The sequence below is a fragment of the Apostichopus japonicus genome, chromosome 11 (assembly GCF_037975245.1).
Source record: "Apostichopus japonicus isolate 1M-3 chromosome 11, ASM3797524v1, whole genome shotgun sequence".
NCBI lineage: Eukaryota > Metazoa > Echinodermata > Holothuroidea > Aspidochirotida > Stichopodidae > Apostichopus > Apostichopus japonicus.
This window is the reverse complement of record NC_092571.1, coordinates 18,064,917-18,078,270: the sequence shown is the minus strand read 5'-3', so window position 1 is coordinate 18,078,270 and position 13,354 is coordinate 18,064,917. Positions and strand designations below refer to the sequence as shown.

The following is a 13,354-nucleotide window of genomic DNA, read 5'->3' as shown; positions in this document are numbered from 1 at the left end:
ATGACGCAAACTCTACAAGGGATAAGATACATGTCATTAGTGGTAGTGCCCCTTCCCTGGTTGCCTGCTGTGGCTGGTGATGGAATTGGATTCAACAATGTGGTGGCTACAGACGATGCATCTCGAAGTACGATCACATTTGAAAGTACCATGCTAAATTGGTGTAGGCTTAGAAGTTAGAGGTGGAACAGCCGCACGCACAAGAAGGTCTTGTAGGTTGCGTGGTCGTCTGTAGGCGATGATGGGTTATTCAGGGACGGCTCGTTGGAGTCTATCTGAAGTGAGGAGAATTTGTGGTTGTTAGAGGTGATTTGCTGAAGAGGAGGAATATTTGGGTGGAAAGTAACAACCAGGGGGAGCTTGTTGTCGCAATCTCGTCCCTTTTTGTCCTTCACTGCCAATGTAGAAGATCTGGATAGGGAGCAGACTCTCTGAATGGCTTCACGCACCCTTCTGGCACTATGGCTCCTGGCAGTAAGGTGTTTCTCCAAAGCATCTGTATGGCGAATGAAAGAGGAATTGTTAGAGTAAATTCGACGTAGACAAGGTGCTTGGCTGTAGGCAATTCCAGACTTGCAGTGGCGGGGATGGCAGCTAGAAGAATGGAGACACTGGTGTGTGTCTGTGGGCTTGGTCGTGTATAAGTCAGTAGAGAGACAACCGTGTTCCTTGCGAACAGTCACATCCGGGAAGTTAACCTGTTGGTGAGAGTAATCTGAGGTGAATTTGATAGTGCTGTGGAAATAATTGATGTGATTGATGAAGGTGAGCAGGCTGTCCTCATCACTGGTCCAAACGAAGAAGATGTCATCAATGTAGCGCCACCAGATAAGAGGACGGCAGGGAGCTTCACGGAGCATGCGTTCTTCAATGCTGGAAATAAACAGGCAAGCAAAGGAAGGAGCCATCCTGGTACCCATGGCTGTCCGGTGTCTTTGAAGGTAATGCTTGTCCATGAGCGTGAAATTGTTTTTGGTGAGAACCTATGGCATGAAAACTTTGATGTAAGAGATGGGTGGACACGTGTGGACCTTGGACAGGGCTGCACACGTGGCTGCGATACCTTCAGCATGAGGATTGTTAGTGTAAAGAGAAGTGACGTCGAAATAACGATGATGGCTGTACTGGGGATTTGGTTCTTGATATCTTCAAGTTTCCTGTCGAGGAAATCTGGAGTTTCATGGATGTAAGAGTTAATCTGAGGAACAAGAGGTTTGAAGAAGTGGTCCACAAACAAGGATATCTTCTCGGTGGGTGACCCATTGCCTGAGATGATAGGCCTACCAGGGTTACCAGGCTTGTGAATTTTGGGCAGAAGATAAAACCTGGCTGCCTTACAGTCTGTGGGAGAAAGGAAAGAATTAGCCTTCTTAGAGATCTGGTTCCCCTGGTACATATCAGTGATGGTCTGTTTTATCTGCTGGGAGAAAATATCTGTGGGATCAGAATCAAGAAGAGTGTAAATGTCGCTGTTGGAGAGATGACGCATGGCTTCCTTGATGTAATCCTGTCGATCCTGGATGACAACCACATGACTAAATAATTAATATATGAGTATCTGTGGCTTAGAATACTTACATTATCGATTTATTTACGAATATCTGTGGCAAACATCACTTCCATAAATCGATTTATCTATGACTATATCTATCTAAGAATATGTATGGATGAATACCTGTGGCTTAGAATACTTAAGAATAGTTAAACACACTTATAAATATATGTGGCCTACAACAATAACATAACAGCTGTATCTATGAATATATGTGGCCTACAACACTAACATAACATCTGCATCTATGAATATATGTGGCCTACAATACTAACATATAATATATGTATCTATGAATATATGTGGCCTATAACTCTAACATAACAGCTGTATCTATGAATATATGTGCCCTACAACACTAAAATATTATATGTATCTATGAATATCTGTTGCATGCAACACTAACATAACAGCTGCATCACTATGAATATTTGTGGACTACAACAATAACATAACAGTTGTATCTATGAATATATGTGGCCTACAATACTAACATATAATATATGTATCTATGAATATATGTGGCCTATAACACTAACATAACAGCTGTATCTATGAATATATGTGGCCTACAATACTAACATATAATATATGTATCTATGAATATCTGTTGCATGCAACACTAACATAACAGCTGCATCACTATGAATATTTGTGGACTACAACAATAACATAACAGTTGTATCTATGAATTATGTGGCCTACAATACTAACATATAATATGTATCTATGAATATCTGTTGCATGCAACACTAACATAACAGCTGTATCTATGAATATATGTGGCCTACAATACTAACATAACAACTGTATCTATGAATGTGGCATGCAACACTAACATAAATGCTGTATCTACGAATGTGGCCTATAACACTAACATAACAGCTGCATCTATGAATATTTGTGGACTACAACACTAACAAAAACAACTGTATCTATGAATATCTGTGGCCTGTACAACACTAACGTAACAGCTGTACCATGAATAAATATACTACAGCAGTAGAACATGAACAAGACTACATTTTTTACATAAATACAAACAACTTGGAGTGACAAGCGTAAAACAATGTTGCGATAATTAGATAACTTACTCTATACTGACATCACCGAAAAGTGCACATAGCAAATTGAACTTGACACGGTTTTATATATAGAATCGGTTGTAGCTGATGTAACCGGTTCCAGAATGACTCGGTATGGCCTCTCTTTGGCGAAACCGTCAATACCGCATCGAGAATGGAATCGATATCGGCAGGTATGGAACTGCCGTTCGGTATAGTGCGTTTGTACATATAAATACACTGGCTGTTTTATCCCTTTCGTGGTCCTCCGTTCGCAACTATTTTGCATTTGATGCACAAGTGCATAAGTTATATCTTAGCCATACTTTTTCGGAAAGTGAAGATACGGTGTGGTGGAATAACGAGATAATGTATGTGGTTGGCAAAAGTAAAACCAAACGAGCTGATGTCTAGGACATGTTTTTGACGTATTTCCTAGCGAGGCACGGTGTGGATAATTAGGCGAAACGCTTGTACTCAAGCGACATACTTTCATGAAAGCAAAAATTTGTACTGTTTCGCTGAAAACTAGTTCTTTTAATGAAATAAATACTGAAAAAAATAATTATTACTGAACTTTAAATGTAAGTGTAATGTCATAGTAGCACATTCCGCTACATAACAAGTTCCCCAGAACAAATTCTTTACAAACGTACGCTTATTGTAAAAAAAAAATTGAAAAATGGTGTACAGCAAAATCCTAATTTTGTTCTTTACGCCATCAGCGATGAAGATACAAGTGAGCTATGATGCAAAGAACATAATGGATACTTGTGGTCTTCAAATTTGTAGAACGTGGAGAGAACGTAGAGGCATGCTCTAAATATTGTTCGCTTATTCCAGATTGAAATGTCAGATTTCTTATAATCGCTGGTGTAAGTTGATCCCCTTATCCGCAAGATAAGCTATGGGGATTTGTAATGAGAACAGAATTAAGTAATTAAGTACGTTTTGTATCGATTATATTTGTTTAATTTCCCATTTTTTAATTAGAAATTTTAAAATTGTTTAAATAAGTCCGAGTTTTAACTTTTAAGCACACTTTTTTATCGATAGAATAAATGACTTATCTTGACTATGCGTAGTTAGTTTGGAATGAAAAATAATTAATTACAATTACGTTAGGATTTGTAATTTATTTAGCTTTGTTTAATTATTTAAATGGGTCTCAGATGGGGTCTCAATGAAATGCAATAAAAAAAAAATGAGTGCGACTTTTTCCAGTGTTAGTAAGACGATCTGGAACATTTAGTATAGACAAAGTGTACTCACGGTTTTTCTTCCTCATCTGTTCCCTTCCTTCCCCTCGGTCCCCTTACTGTCCCTATAAACTTACCACGGACCGGCAAAGTAAAAGACCAGTCGATCACCACGATTGACAAATAAAATCCTGCAAATACATACGAAAAACATTTATCTATGAATATCTGTGGCTTACATTCCTTCAATAATAGACGAGTCTATGATTATCTGTGGCTTAACATACATACGAAACACGGTTAGCTTATCTTTGAATATCTGTGGCTGTGACAACTGACATAGCTAATCTATTTATGAAGATATTTTTGTGTATTACATAACTTACATTATACTTTTACATATTAATATGCGGGGCTTAGAAACATTTTAAAGTTAACCAGTTATGAGTATCTATGGCTTACATCACTTACAAACTATATTTATCATTGAATATATGAAAAAACATATACTTACAAAATGGGCAGAGAGCCTCACTATAGGGTTGCAATTAGCAGCACATTGATGTACGCAGGTTTCGTTATGAATTCAATCACTACGAGAACGCAAGAAAATCCTGTATTTAGTTCCAATAATCCTGAATTTAGTTTCGAAATCCTGTATTGAGTTCCAAAATTCCTGAATTTAGTTCCGAAAATCCTGAATTTAGTTTAAAAAAAATCCTGGTTTTAGTACCGAAATCCTGTGTTTATTTCATTTACGAATCCAATTATCCTCCGAGAACGCAAGAGAATCCTGTGTTTAGTTCCGAATTCCGATAATGTGGGTATCGAAAATGTATATAGATTCGTTTTTCAGTTCGAGACAAATTGTTGTTATAATGACAAATTTCACTGTGAATATATTTTTCAACATATTCGGTGTATATGAAACCATAATATTGCCGAAATTTCCGGTATGACGCATTTTTGGTATAATGCGCTCCATATTACGAGTTGGAATTGTTCGTATTGACTTATACCAGACAAAATTCTCCAGCTCCGCTCTCCAGTAGCTTGTTCATGTGAATAAACGCGAGTTTTTCCAGTAATATTATCTGTCAATGATAAGATATATCATATTGTTCTACTGGAAACCGCGATATGGAACATTTGTCCATAAATATTGTTGGTACTTTGGAGAATATAATCCATTCCGAAGTGTGCAAATGAAGTTACTATTTAGGAAAGGTCACCCAAAATAGAGCCTGGGTAACAAACAACTTGTCCCACACGCAACCCCAGTCCCATTGAAGGTATAGTGGTTATAAGTTAACGTCTGCTTATAAAGGCTATATACTGAAAGCCCGCGTACACTGTTCACAGACAGGCCTGCACATGCAGTTCTATACAATGCATCGATAGATCAGATAAATTTAAATAACAATATAGCAGTTAAATTCCTACATACTTTGATGAATAGCTGATGAACGAACAAGCTGGTAAAGACATTCGTGATTATCTGGATCAAGGTATACTTACCCTGCCTGATCTAGCCTTGATGCGCTTAGTCCGACCACTGAAAAACAGAAACACAAAGAGTAAAGCCTTTTACAACAGTTTGAATGAAAGCATCATGCAACAGACTGAACAAATACCCAAGTTCCTACGCCAAGGAAAAGAGGACAAAAACAACAACAAAAAAACAACAAAAACAAGATGATTTAGCTTTATTTTGGGTGTATGGTTTTTACACTAATTTATTGTGAGCGGAAAACAAACTAACATTCCCGTACCATTCTGAATATCCCGGCACACTTTTTTCATCTCGTATCATAACGATCAAGTTATGTCTTCTGAAATTTTTTGAACAGATTTGAATAGAATAGTCTTTTATAGCCTACATACCCTTGATCAGAATTTCTTTAGTTGGATCTGCCTCTGACGTCACCACAGATAACGGCGAGTTAGTGAAAAGATATGACTGTAAGGTCGACAATGCGTGTATGGTGACGTCACACATATTTTCATGTGAGATATTTTGAACCAATCAAATATATTTATTAAATCTTTTGAGATCGGTTAATACTTAATGAAAGTTAAATTGAAACTTACGGATGCGGTTAAACTAGAATAGATTAATTCCCGTAAATTTTTGTTTCTGTTTTTGGTTTTTCCTTTCAGGGAAAAGGATTTCCAAAGACATTTTCGTGGCTACTAAATTTTCTTTGGGAAGCAGACAACAAATTGAAACTGAATCATAATGATAAATATGCATACACGGAACACAACAAATTTGGAAGACGAAGAAATTTCGGATTTCGTCACAATGGCATCATTAGCACAAACGGGTGCACCGTACTATGGACTATATCTATGAACTATAATATGGACTATACAATGGACTATATCTTACACTAAAGTGACGCTTAAGTCATTTACGTATTAATGTGAATCGTGTATAGTCTCATAAGTCATACCATTCACTATATTGGCTTATTAGTGCGAGACACTAATTTCCTTATTTGGAGCAATAAAGTTTTACTTACATACTTATGTTATTATATGTGTAGTTTTCCATTTAAAAAGAGAACTTTTGAGATTTATCATTTGAACAGGAATTTTGGAAAAGTGTTTTTAATCAAAGTTGATTATGTAATGACATTTTTCAAAGTATTCTTATTCTTGTAGAGAGATTCACTTTTCTAATTTGTACTTTTTTAAAATTTATTTTATTTGAAACTGAACTATTAATCAATACCATTTGTTCGCTTGACAATACAGATCATATTCCATCCCCCATAACAGACAATAAAAGAAGAAGCCGAATATTACAAAATATTTTCAAACATTTTACATTATTGCTATTATTTTTGCGAAATCCTAATTTTTTTTCGAAATAAAATCGAAAACAATACTATTCGTTGTATTGATTATACAGGGCCATCATTAGCAAGAAAGAGAGAAGTTGAATAGCCCAGCAAACACGAAAACGTTTTTAAAACTTTATTAAAACGTTTCGTCTTTTGTTGTGATAACGTTATTTGTGGTGTAATAAATATGTCACGAAAACGTTTTCAGGCTATTATTTCAAAACATATTTTCGTTAAAACATTAACATCTCATAAAAACATTATGCCGACGTTTTTATAACACTACATTTAACGTTATCAAAACATATTTTAGAGGCTGTTTTAAAAATGTTATGATAACGTTTTGTGTTTGCTGGGAGCTTAGAGTTGATTATGGAATGTATTAGTATGATCGATTGCTCTATAAGAAAACAAATATGGTTACTTGAACCCAACCTGGGAAAGCTGTTATATATATTCTGGCTTAAGTATTTGGTTAATTTTGATGGTCATGATGTGTGGACTTCGAAGAAACGTACAAACATATAGTATGTTTTATATTTTACCGACACAGCATTTTGATACCATGCACGGTAAGAAAATGTTTCTAGTCACCGATCACAATTATATTGCAAAACTTACTAGTACCCTTTTTAACAGTACTTTCTCCGCATAAAGGCAAAATCGTTTTTTTTTTCCCAATTTCGATTTTTTTTCTCTCCAAAAGTCGCTAGAAATGAAGCAATCACAAGAAATTGGTAGTCTAGTTAATTTGCAAATGTATAAATATGACCTCCAAGCAAGCTAGAGCTAATGCTGACGTAGTGAGTTATGCAAGTGTTATTAATTATACGAAAGAAGATATTAACAGTTTTTATTGTGACTATAGCGACTTATCTGGTTATGGCACATATACTCTGCATGGAGGGAAAGCGAGAACGACTGTGTGACAGCATTGGGGTGGACACACCAGATTGACGAAGGGCGAGAGCAAGACCAAAAACGACATGGAGAAGGACGGTAGAGAAGGGGAGAGGTAGGGTAGGATGGAGGAGCTGGGAGGTAACCATAGCAGCAACACAGAACAGGGCGGATTGAGCAGACAGGGTTATGGCCTTTGCGACTACTGGCGCGGAGAGAATTAAGGTTAAGGAAGCAGATATAGCGAACCATTTCACACTGTTAATTCGAATTGAGATTGTTAATTACCAAAAATCTGTTTACTACTTATAACTTGCTTCAAGTTTGTCAGTGTAAGCCACGCATCCAAAAAAACTTTCTGAAGGCCGTCGTTGTTAACGATATTTATGCCTACATGGTTCATTGTTGCTACAAAATCAAGACGTTGTGTACGAATTTTTACATGGTTGTTGCTACAAATCAGAACGTTGGTTACGAATTTTGCCCTTTTCGCGTTCCATATTCCAAGACAGTGAGACATCGCAGTGTTACAAAACAAACAACGCATTGATATGACCAAAATGTCATATCTAAGTTTTTGTTTTCACCAATAATTTGGAGTGACATTGCTTTTGTTATCAGTATTTATTTGTTGTAAATATCGTCACTCTCTATCGCTGTTATAATTGGCCGTTTACTCCCAACCTTGTAACAAAGTCACACGATCCAATGTATAATTATCACGTGTTTATAATTTGCATCATTACGTAAGTTTTAGCAATTAATCAAATTGCACTGGGAATTTAATGAAAGAGTCTCATAAACGCAGAGTTTCATTGATAGAGGAGTCTTCGTTGAAAGAAGTACTACTGTCAAAGATTGTTTCTCTTTCAAAAGAGTGAACAGACTGTTCGATATTTTTGTTCTGCATTCAATTCTGTGACTTTTCTGGGTTTTCTCTATATTTTGGGAAATTGAGTGTTTCTGTGTGTTTCTATGTAAAACAAAACAACAAAAGAACATGGCTTTAAGTAATAAAATACAACCATTGGTTGATGGAACTCTGTTATCCCCGAATACTGTGTCGGGAGGCGATAAGTCAAAGGAAGACTATGCAGGATATTATTCCGATCCGGTTAGTCCTTTGGCTTCATCCAAAACGAGCTTTTCATCTGAACGCCGTGAAATGAGAGCCGCCGTGTCAGATGCTGTGTCCCATCGAATCTCAAAAGACTTGGCTCGGAATTTGATTTTAATCGCTGTACCACTGGTAGCGCTTATAATACTCTCATGTGTCACATTGTATCGAACGATAGAATCTTTTCAGTTAGCCGAGGGGACACTCAAAGCTGTCCAAGAAAATTCACAAGTCGCCGCACTCGTTGAAGCTTTACAGAAAGAGAGCGGACTCAGTGGTTTCGCTATCAGACGTATCCCAGAGATAGAGATATTTGCTACCCCAAAGCTTGGGTTAGCTCGCAGAGAGACCGACGAAGCTTTCAGACAAGCAACAGATATCCGCTTTGATCCATTTCTGGTCAACGGTACCAATATCACTACCATGGATGGCTTATTTCAACTTATACAAGAGCACCGCATGCGAGAGGATACGGAACTTGACGCTATCCTTTCCATTCAATTTTATACGGAGATCACCACCGAACTTAGAAGGACAGGTATCTTACGTACGACGGAGGCGAGTTCGGGAGGTGTGTGGCCCCTGATGGTGGCCAACGATCAACTTCTAAGGGTGGTCAATTTTTACGGCACCACCCTCTCCATTGGGATGTTGTACTATGCATCCTGTCAGCTTCAACCTGATAATCTACTATGGTTCCGTCGTGCTCAGAGTAGAGGCGGTTATTTTCTAGACAGTGCATATGTTTACTACGAGGAGATTCCCGAGAGGTATGATTTCTACTTGGATGTTTACCAGGTGGACCAGGAGTCGATCGAGGATGAGATCGATATCATTCTCGATAATGTAAATATTTGCGAGATGGTCGGTTATGACGAGACGTCTCGAAGAGGCGTCGATTGGTATTATAACTTAACTAGCCTTGTAGATGTGGTCCTAGCAACGAGACGGGACACAGTGAAAGTGATCACTCAAAGAACTGCGCAAATCAGTTCTCTTTCTAAGTGGACCACTGCACTATGCGTAGTAGGCCTCCTCCTCATCATTGTAATCTGCTTCGGTTGCGGGGCTTGGTTTGCGCGGGAATCGTACAGAAGCCTCATTCAAATTGGTAAGTTGATTAATATCTTGCTTTTATAGATACTTATATTTTGTCTTTGAATTTCGTACTGGTTCATACAGTGGCGAAGCGTCCATACAGTCAGGGGGCGGATGCCCCCCCCCCCCTGACGGACTCAAATGGACGACTGGCGCCCTTTTCAGCTCTTTACTTCTTTTTACTAATTCGCTATTATTGAATTGTTTTATTGCGCTCTCATCTACTTATTGACATTTGTCACATTTTGTTGGTGTAATTTGGCGATGACACCTATTTATTTTTCGTTTACCTGCAAATTAGCCAGGCCCGGAAAGGGTCATTTCCGGCGATCTAGGGAGTATCTTTACTCATAAAATATCTGTACGCTACGCGCCAACCAGTGGTGGCGCTCCGCTTAGATAGTGTCGAAAGCGCCCCTACAGACCATGCTCGCCCCTCCTGACCAATACCCCTAGCTCCGCCACTGGGTTCATACTCTCAGTTCAATTGCTCTGAAGCGTGATATGTAACAACTTAATACTTATAGAAGGAACGTTTGGTCCCACCTGCAGGATGCCTATAACCAATGCATAGTACCGCTTCTCTATGCTATTCTCTCATATCAAGCGTCAAAGCTGACCTATACTGACAGTATATATGAACAGTTCCTAATCTGATAGAAGCATATTACATTGATACTGCTTAAACTGTCAGTAAGAGTGCTTTTCGGAAACGTGACTCGGGTGTTTACCAGGGATTTTAATTCACATGTAATGATTGTTAGTATATCCACTCATGTGTGACATATTACATTCAAACTTGAATACGGTACCTTGTTTCATTACTTACATGTGCTATTGAAGTTTTCTCTTTCGATGTTAAATTCACATAGTAGTTTATTACCGGTACTATAGTCAATTCCCATTTCAAATAAGAAATATAATTACGTCATCAAGAAAGTTTGGGACGGTAGGAGGGGAGGCTGGGGGGGGGGGAGGGTAGAGGTGGGTTTGGTGTTGGGGAATAACCTTCGTGGGTCCTGTGATAAGACATAATGACGTTATCGTGTATTAGATATATATGAGTAACTATCACATACGGCCCTACACGTATATATGACCGTTCCTAATTTAAACCAATAGTACAATGTTCGACACTTTTTATTATATTTCTAAGATACTTTACAGGGACTCAAACCCCAATCACATTGACTTATATAACATGGATCTAGTGTGTAATCAACACATGCAGGAAATTAAATCATTGGCTTGAAAGTATAGGAAACATTTAAAGGAGATATAAATCCTGGGGTTTTGTAGTGACCTCATAGCTGGAACTAATATTCTTACACCCTCTGTGATATAACTAGTCAAAAAACTACCTTTTCCCCGAATTTCCATGAATTTTCTAATTATTTTTCATACCTACTGTGTTGGCGGCCATTATGTAACGAGGGAGCTTCAAAATTGACGTCGGCGAGCCACATCCCCTATCTGCATATGAATTGAACACTTGCTCTCGGAGATTGTTCGGATGTTGGTGCAAAATGCCGGATTGCCAATCATTTGATTCAATAAACAGGAGAGGGGAGGAAGGAGCAGGGAAGGGAAACGATATTATATGTTATTCCTGACGGGAAAAGGTTTCCAGAGAACAGAGAACGTACAAAAGCACAAGGCTTGCCCCTCCGTCGCAGAACTGTTACTTGTGTTGGCAGTATACTAGCACCATAATAGTAACTGCCAATGTCGGCCACAGATGCGATCTGGTTAGCAAGCTCTTGGTCTCGTGTTCTCAGTTCCTTCCACTGTGTATTCAGGCTCGATTTGATAGCAGTCAAGTCCAACTGCATCCAAGTTCTCTTTTTTATCAAAAATTCCCTAGCCCGGGAAGTATTCCGGGAAAAAACTTGACCACATATTGCCATAGTTATCGTGAACGGAGCAGAGGAAATGTATGTGTTGAAATGCGATATGTGGGTTGCTTACGTCACGAAGACAAGCGGGAACTGTCGCAATTCAAACAAAATGGCGAATGCCATGGGTGACAATTAAATCGATTTTTAAAGTTGAAAGAAATGTTTTCAAACATTCGTATTGCTGCTGTCGAAAAGAGCGTACTACAAAACGGTATTCTCTAAGCAGAAATGTATTAAGGGTTTGTTTCTCTATTAAGACAATCCTGGCTGGGAGGAGGGAGGAAGAGCACTGTATATTGTAAAGTTGTAGACGAACGAATACATAACATAGGCAAATGCCGCAATCCCCAAACATATCATTTACATAGTTGTATTACTTTATATAGAAACTCTATGCATACTAATGAAGCTTACGTCATATTATGGTATGTATATGAGTGTAAAGGTGGTATACTTTGGGACAACAAATGTCCTCTTTGTGACGTAGATTGAAATCAACACCATTCAACATATCATACATATAGGTATCTGGTAAACAGCGAAAAAAAAAGTACCAACGTACATCGGTATTTGAACTTAGGTCTCGTCTTATACTGTATAGTGCTATATAGTGTTTCACGTGGTGCATATATAGTGCTTTGCACGCGTATTTTTCTCTTGTGATCAGAATTGAGCTAGTTAACAACGTGTTAGAAAAATAGCAAAAGGTATAGGTGGACTTTGCCAAAGAACTAAAATACAAGGCTAACAGACAAACAGGTAGACAAAGATATTAATCCACAAACAGATCATCAACAGCTTAGTTACGTAAAATATGGAGTGATAAAATGATATGATTTCAAGTTATTCTTTTGTTTTCGATATTTGCTTCAATTATTGCGATCTGCTGAGTCCTTCCTCCTCTCATCCTTTGGATAGCCCTCTATGCCAGGAAATTGACCAAGCGCACCGCCGAGTTGAGGTTCCAACGGAAACGAGCACAAGCACTGTTACACGAGATGCTACCTAAGTCTGTAGCTTATAGACTACAGCGTGGTTTGAACGTACCTGCGGAACACTTCGATATGGCAACCATCTACTTTAGCGATATTGTCGGTTTTACCGATATATCGGCTGCCAGATCACCCATGGAAATCGTCGATTTGTTGAATACACTCTACATGTGAGTACATGTGAAAACGTGCAACTTGTAGGGTGAAAATAGTCTTCGAATGGGGAGAGATCTTAGTTGCCGCCACTGCAGGCTATACAATATATATTATTCATGTAGCATCATCGAAACCACACTGCAGTTTTGCTGTTTGGTTTAAAATTGGTTTAAAAAAATTTTTGTTGGTTTTTTTTTTTTTAAATGACGTACATCTTCAATTACTATTTCGTTTAACATGTCCACTGTCATTTGTTATTACAGGTGGTGGGGTATGTCGTATGCATTAAATTCGAAAGTGGTTACTTTACAATATACATACATAGATACATACATTTATATGTTTTATATATATATATATATATATATATATATATATATATATATATATATACATACTACTTGTACTACTTGATATTAAGGCATCCAAGTTATTGATCGATCAATGTAAATATTACTGTATGGAACGATTGGTTGATGAATTCATTTCTATTTGTAGCTTATTCGATGGCACAATTGATCAATATAAT

At 37.8% G+C, this 13,354-nt stretch overlaps 2 protein-coding genes across 2 annotated transcripts in view; both read left to right on the top strand.

Annotated features, from left to right (window-relative positions):
• LOC139975892 (G-protein coupled receptor moody-like) overlaps positions 1–13,354 on the top strand; it is a 114,336-nt gene that overhangs the window by 76,684 nt on the left and 24,298 nt on the right. The window lies entirely within an intron of this gene.
• Positions 8,400–13,354, top strand: part of LOC139976164 (uncharacterized) — a 10,079-nt gene continuing 5,124 nt past the window's right edge. Inside the window, exons 1-3 of the mRNA XM_071984644.1 lie at positions 8,400–9,792; positions 12,596–12,839; positions 13,324–13,354. The exon at positions 13,324–13,354 is cut by the window's right edge and continues 181 nt beyond it. Coding sequence (XP_071840745.1) covers positions 8,565–9,792; positions 12,596–12,839; positions 13,324–13,354 — 1,503 coding nt within the window. The 5' untranslated portion in view covers positions 8,400–8,564. The remainder of the gene's footprint in view (positions 9,793–12,595; positions 12,840–13,323) is intronic.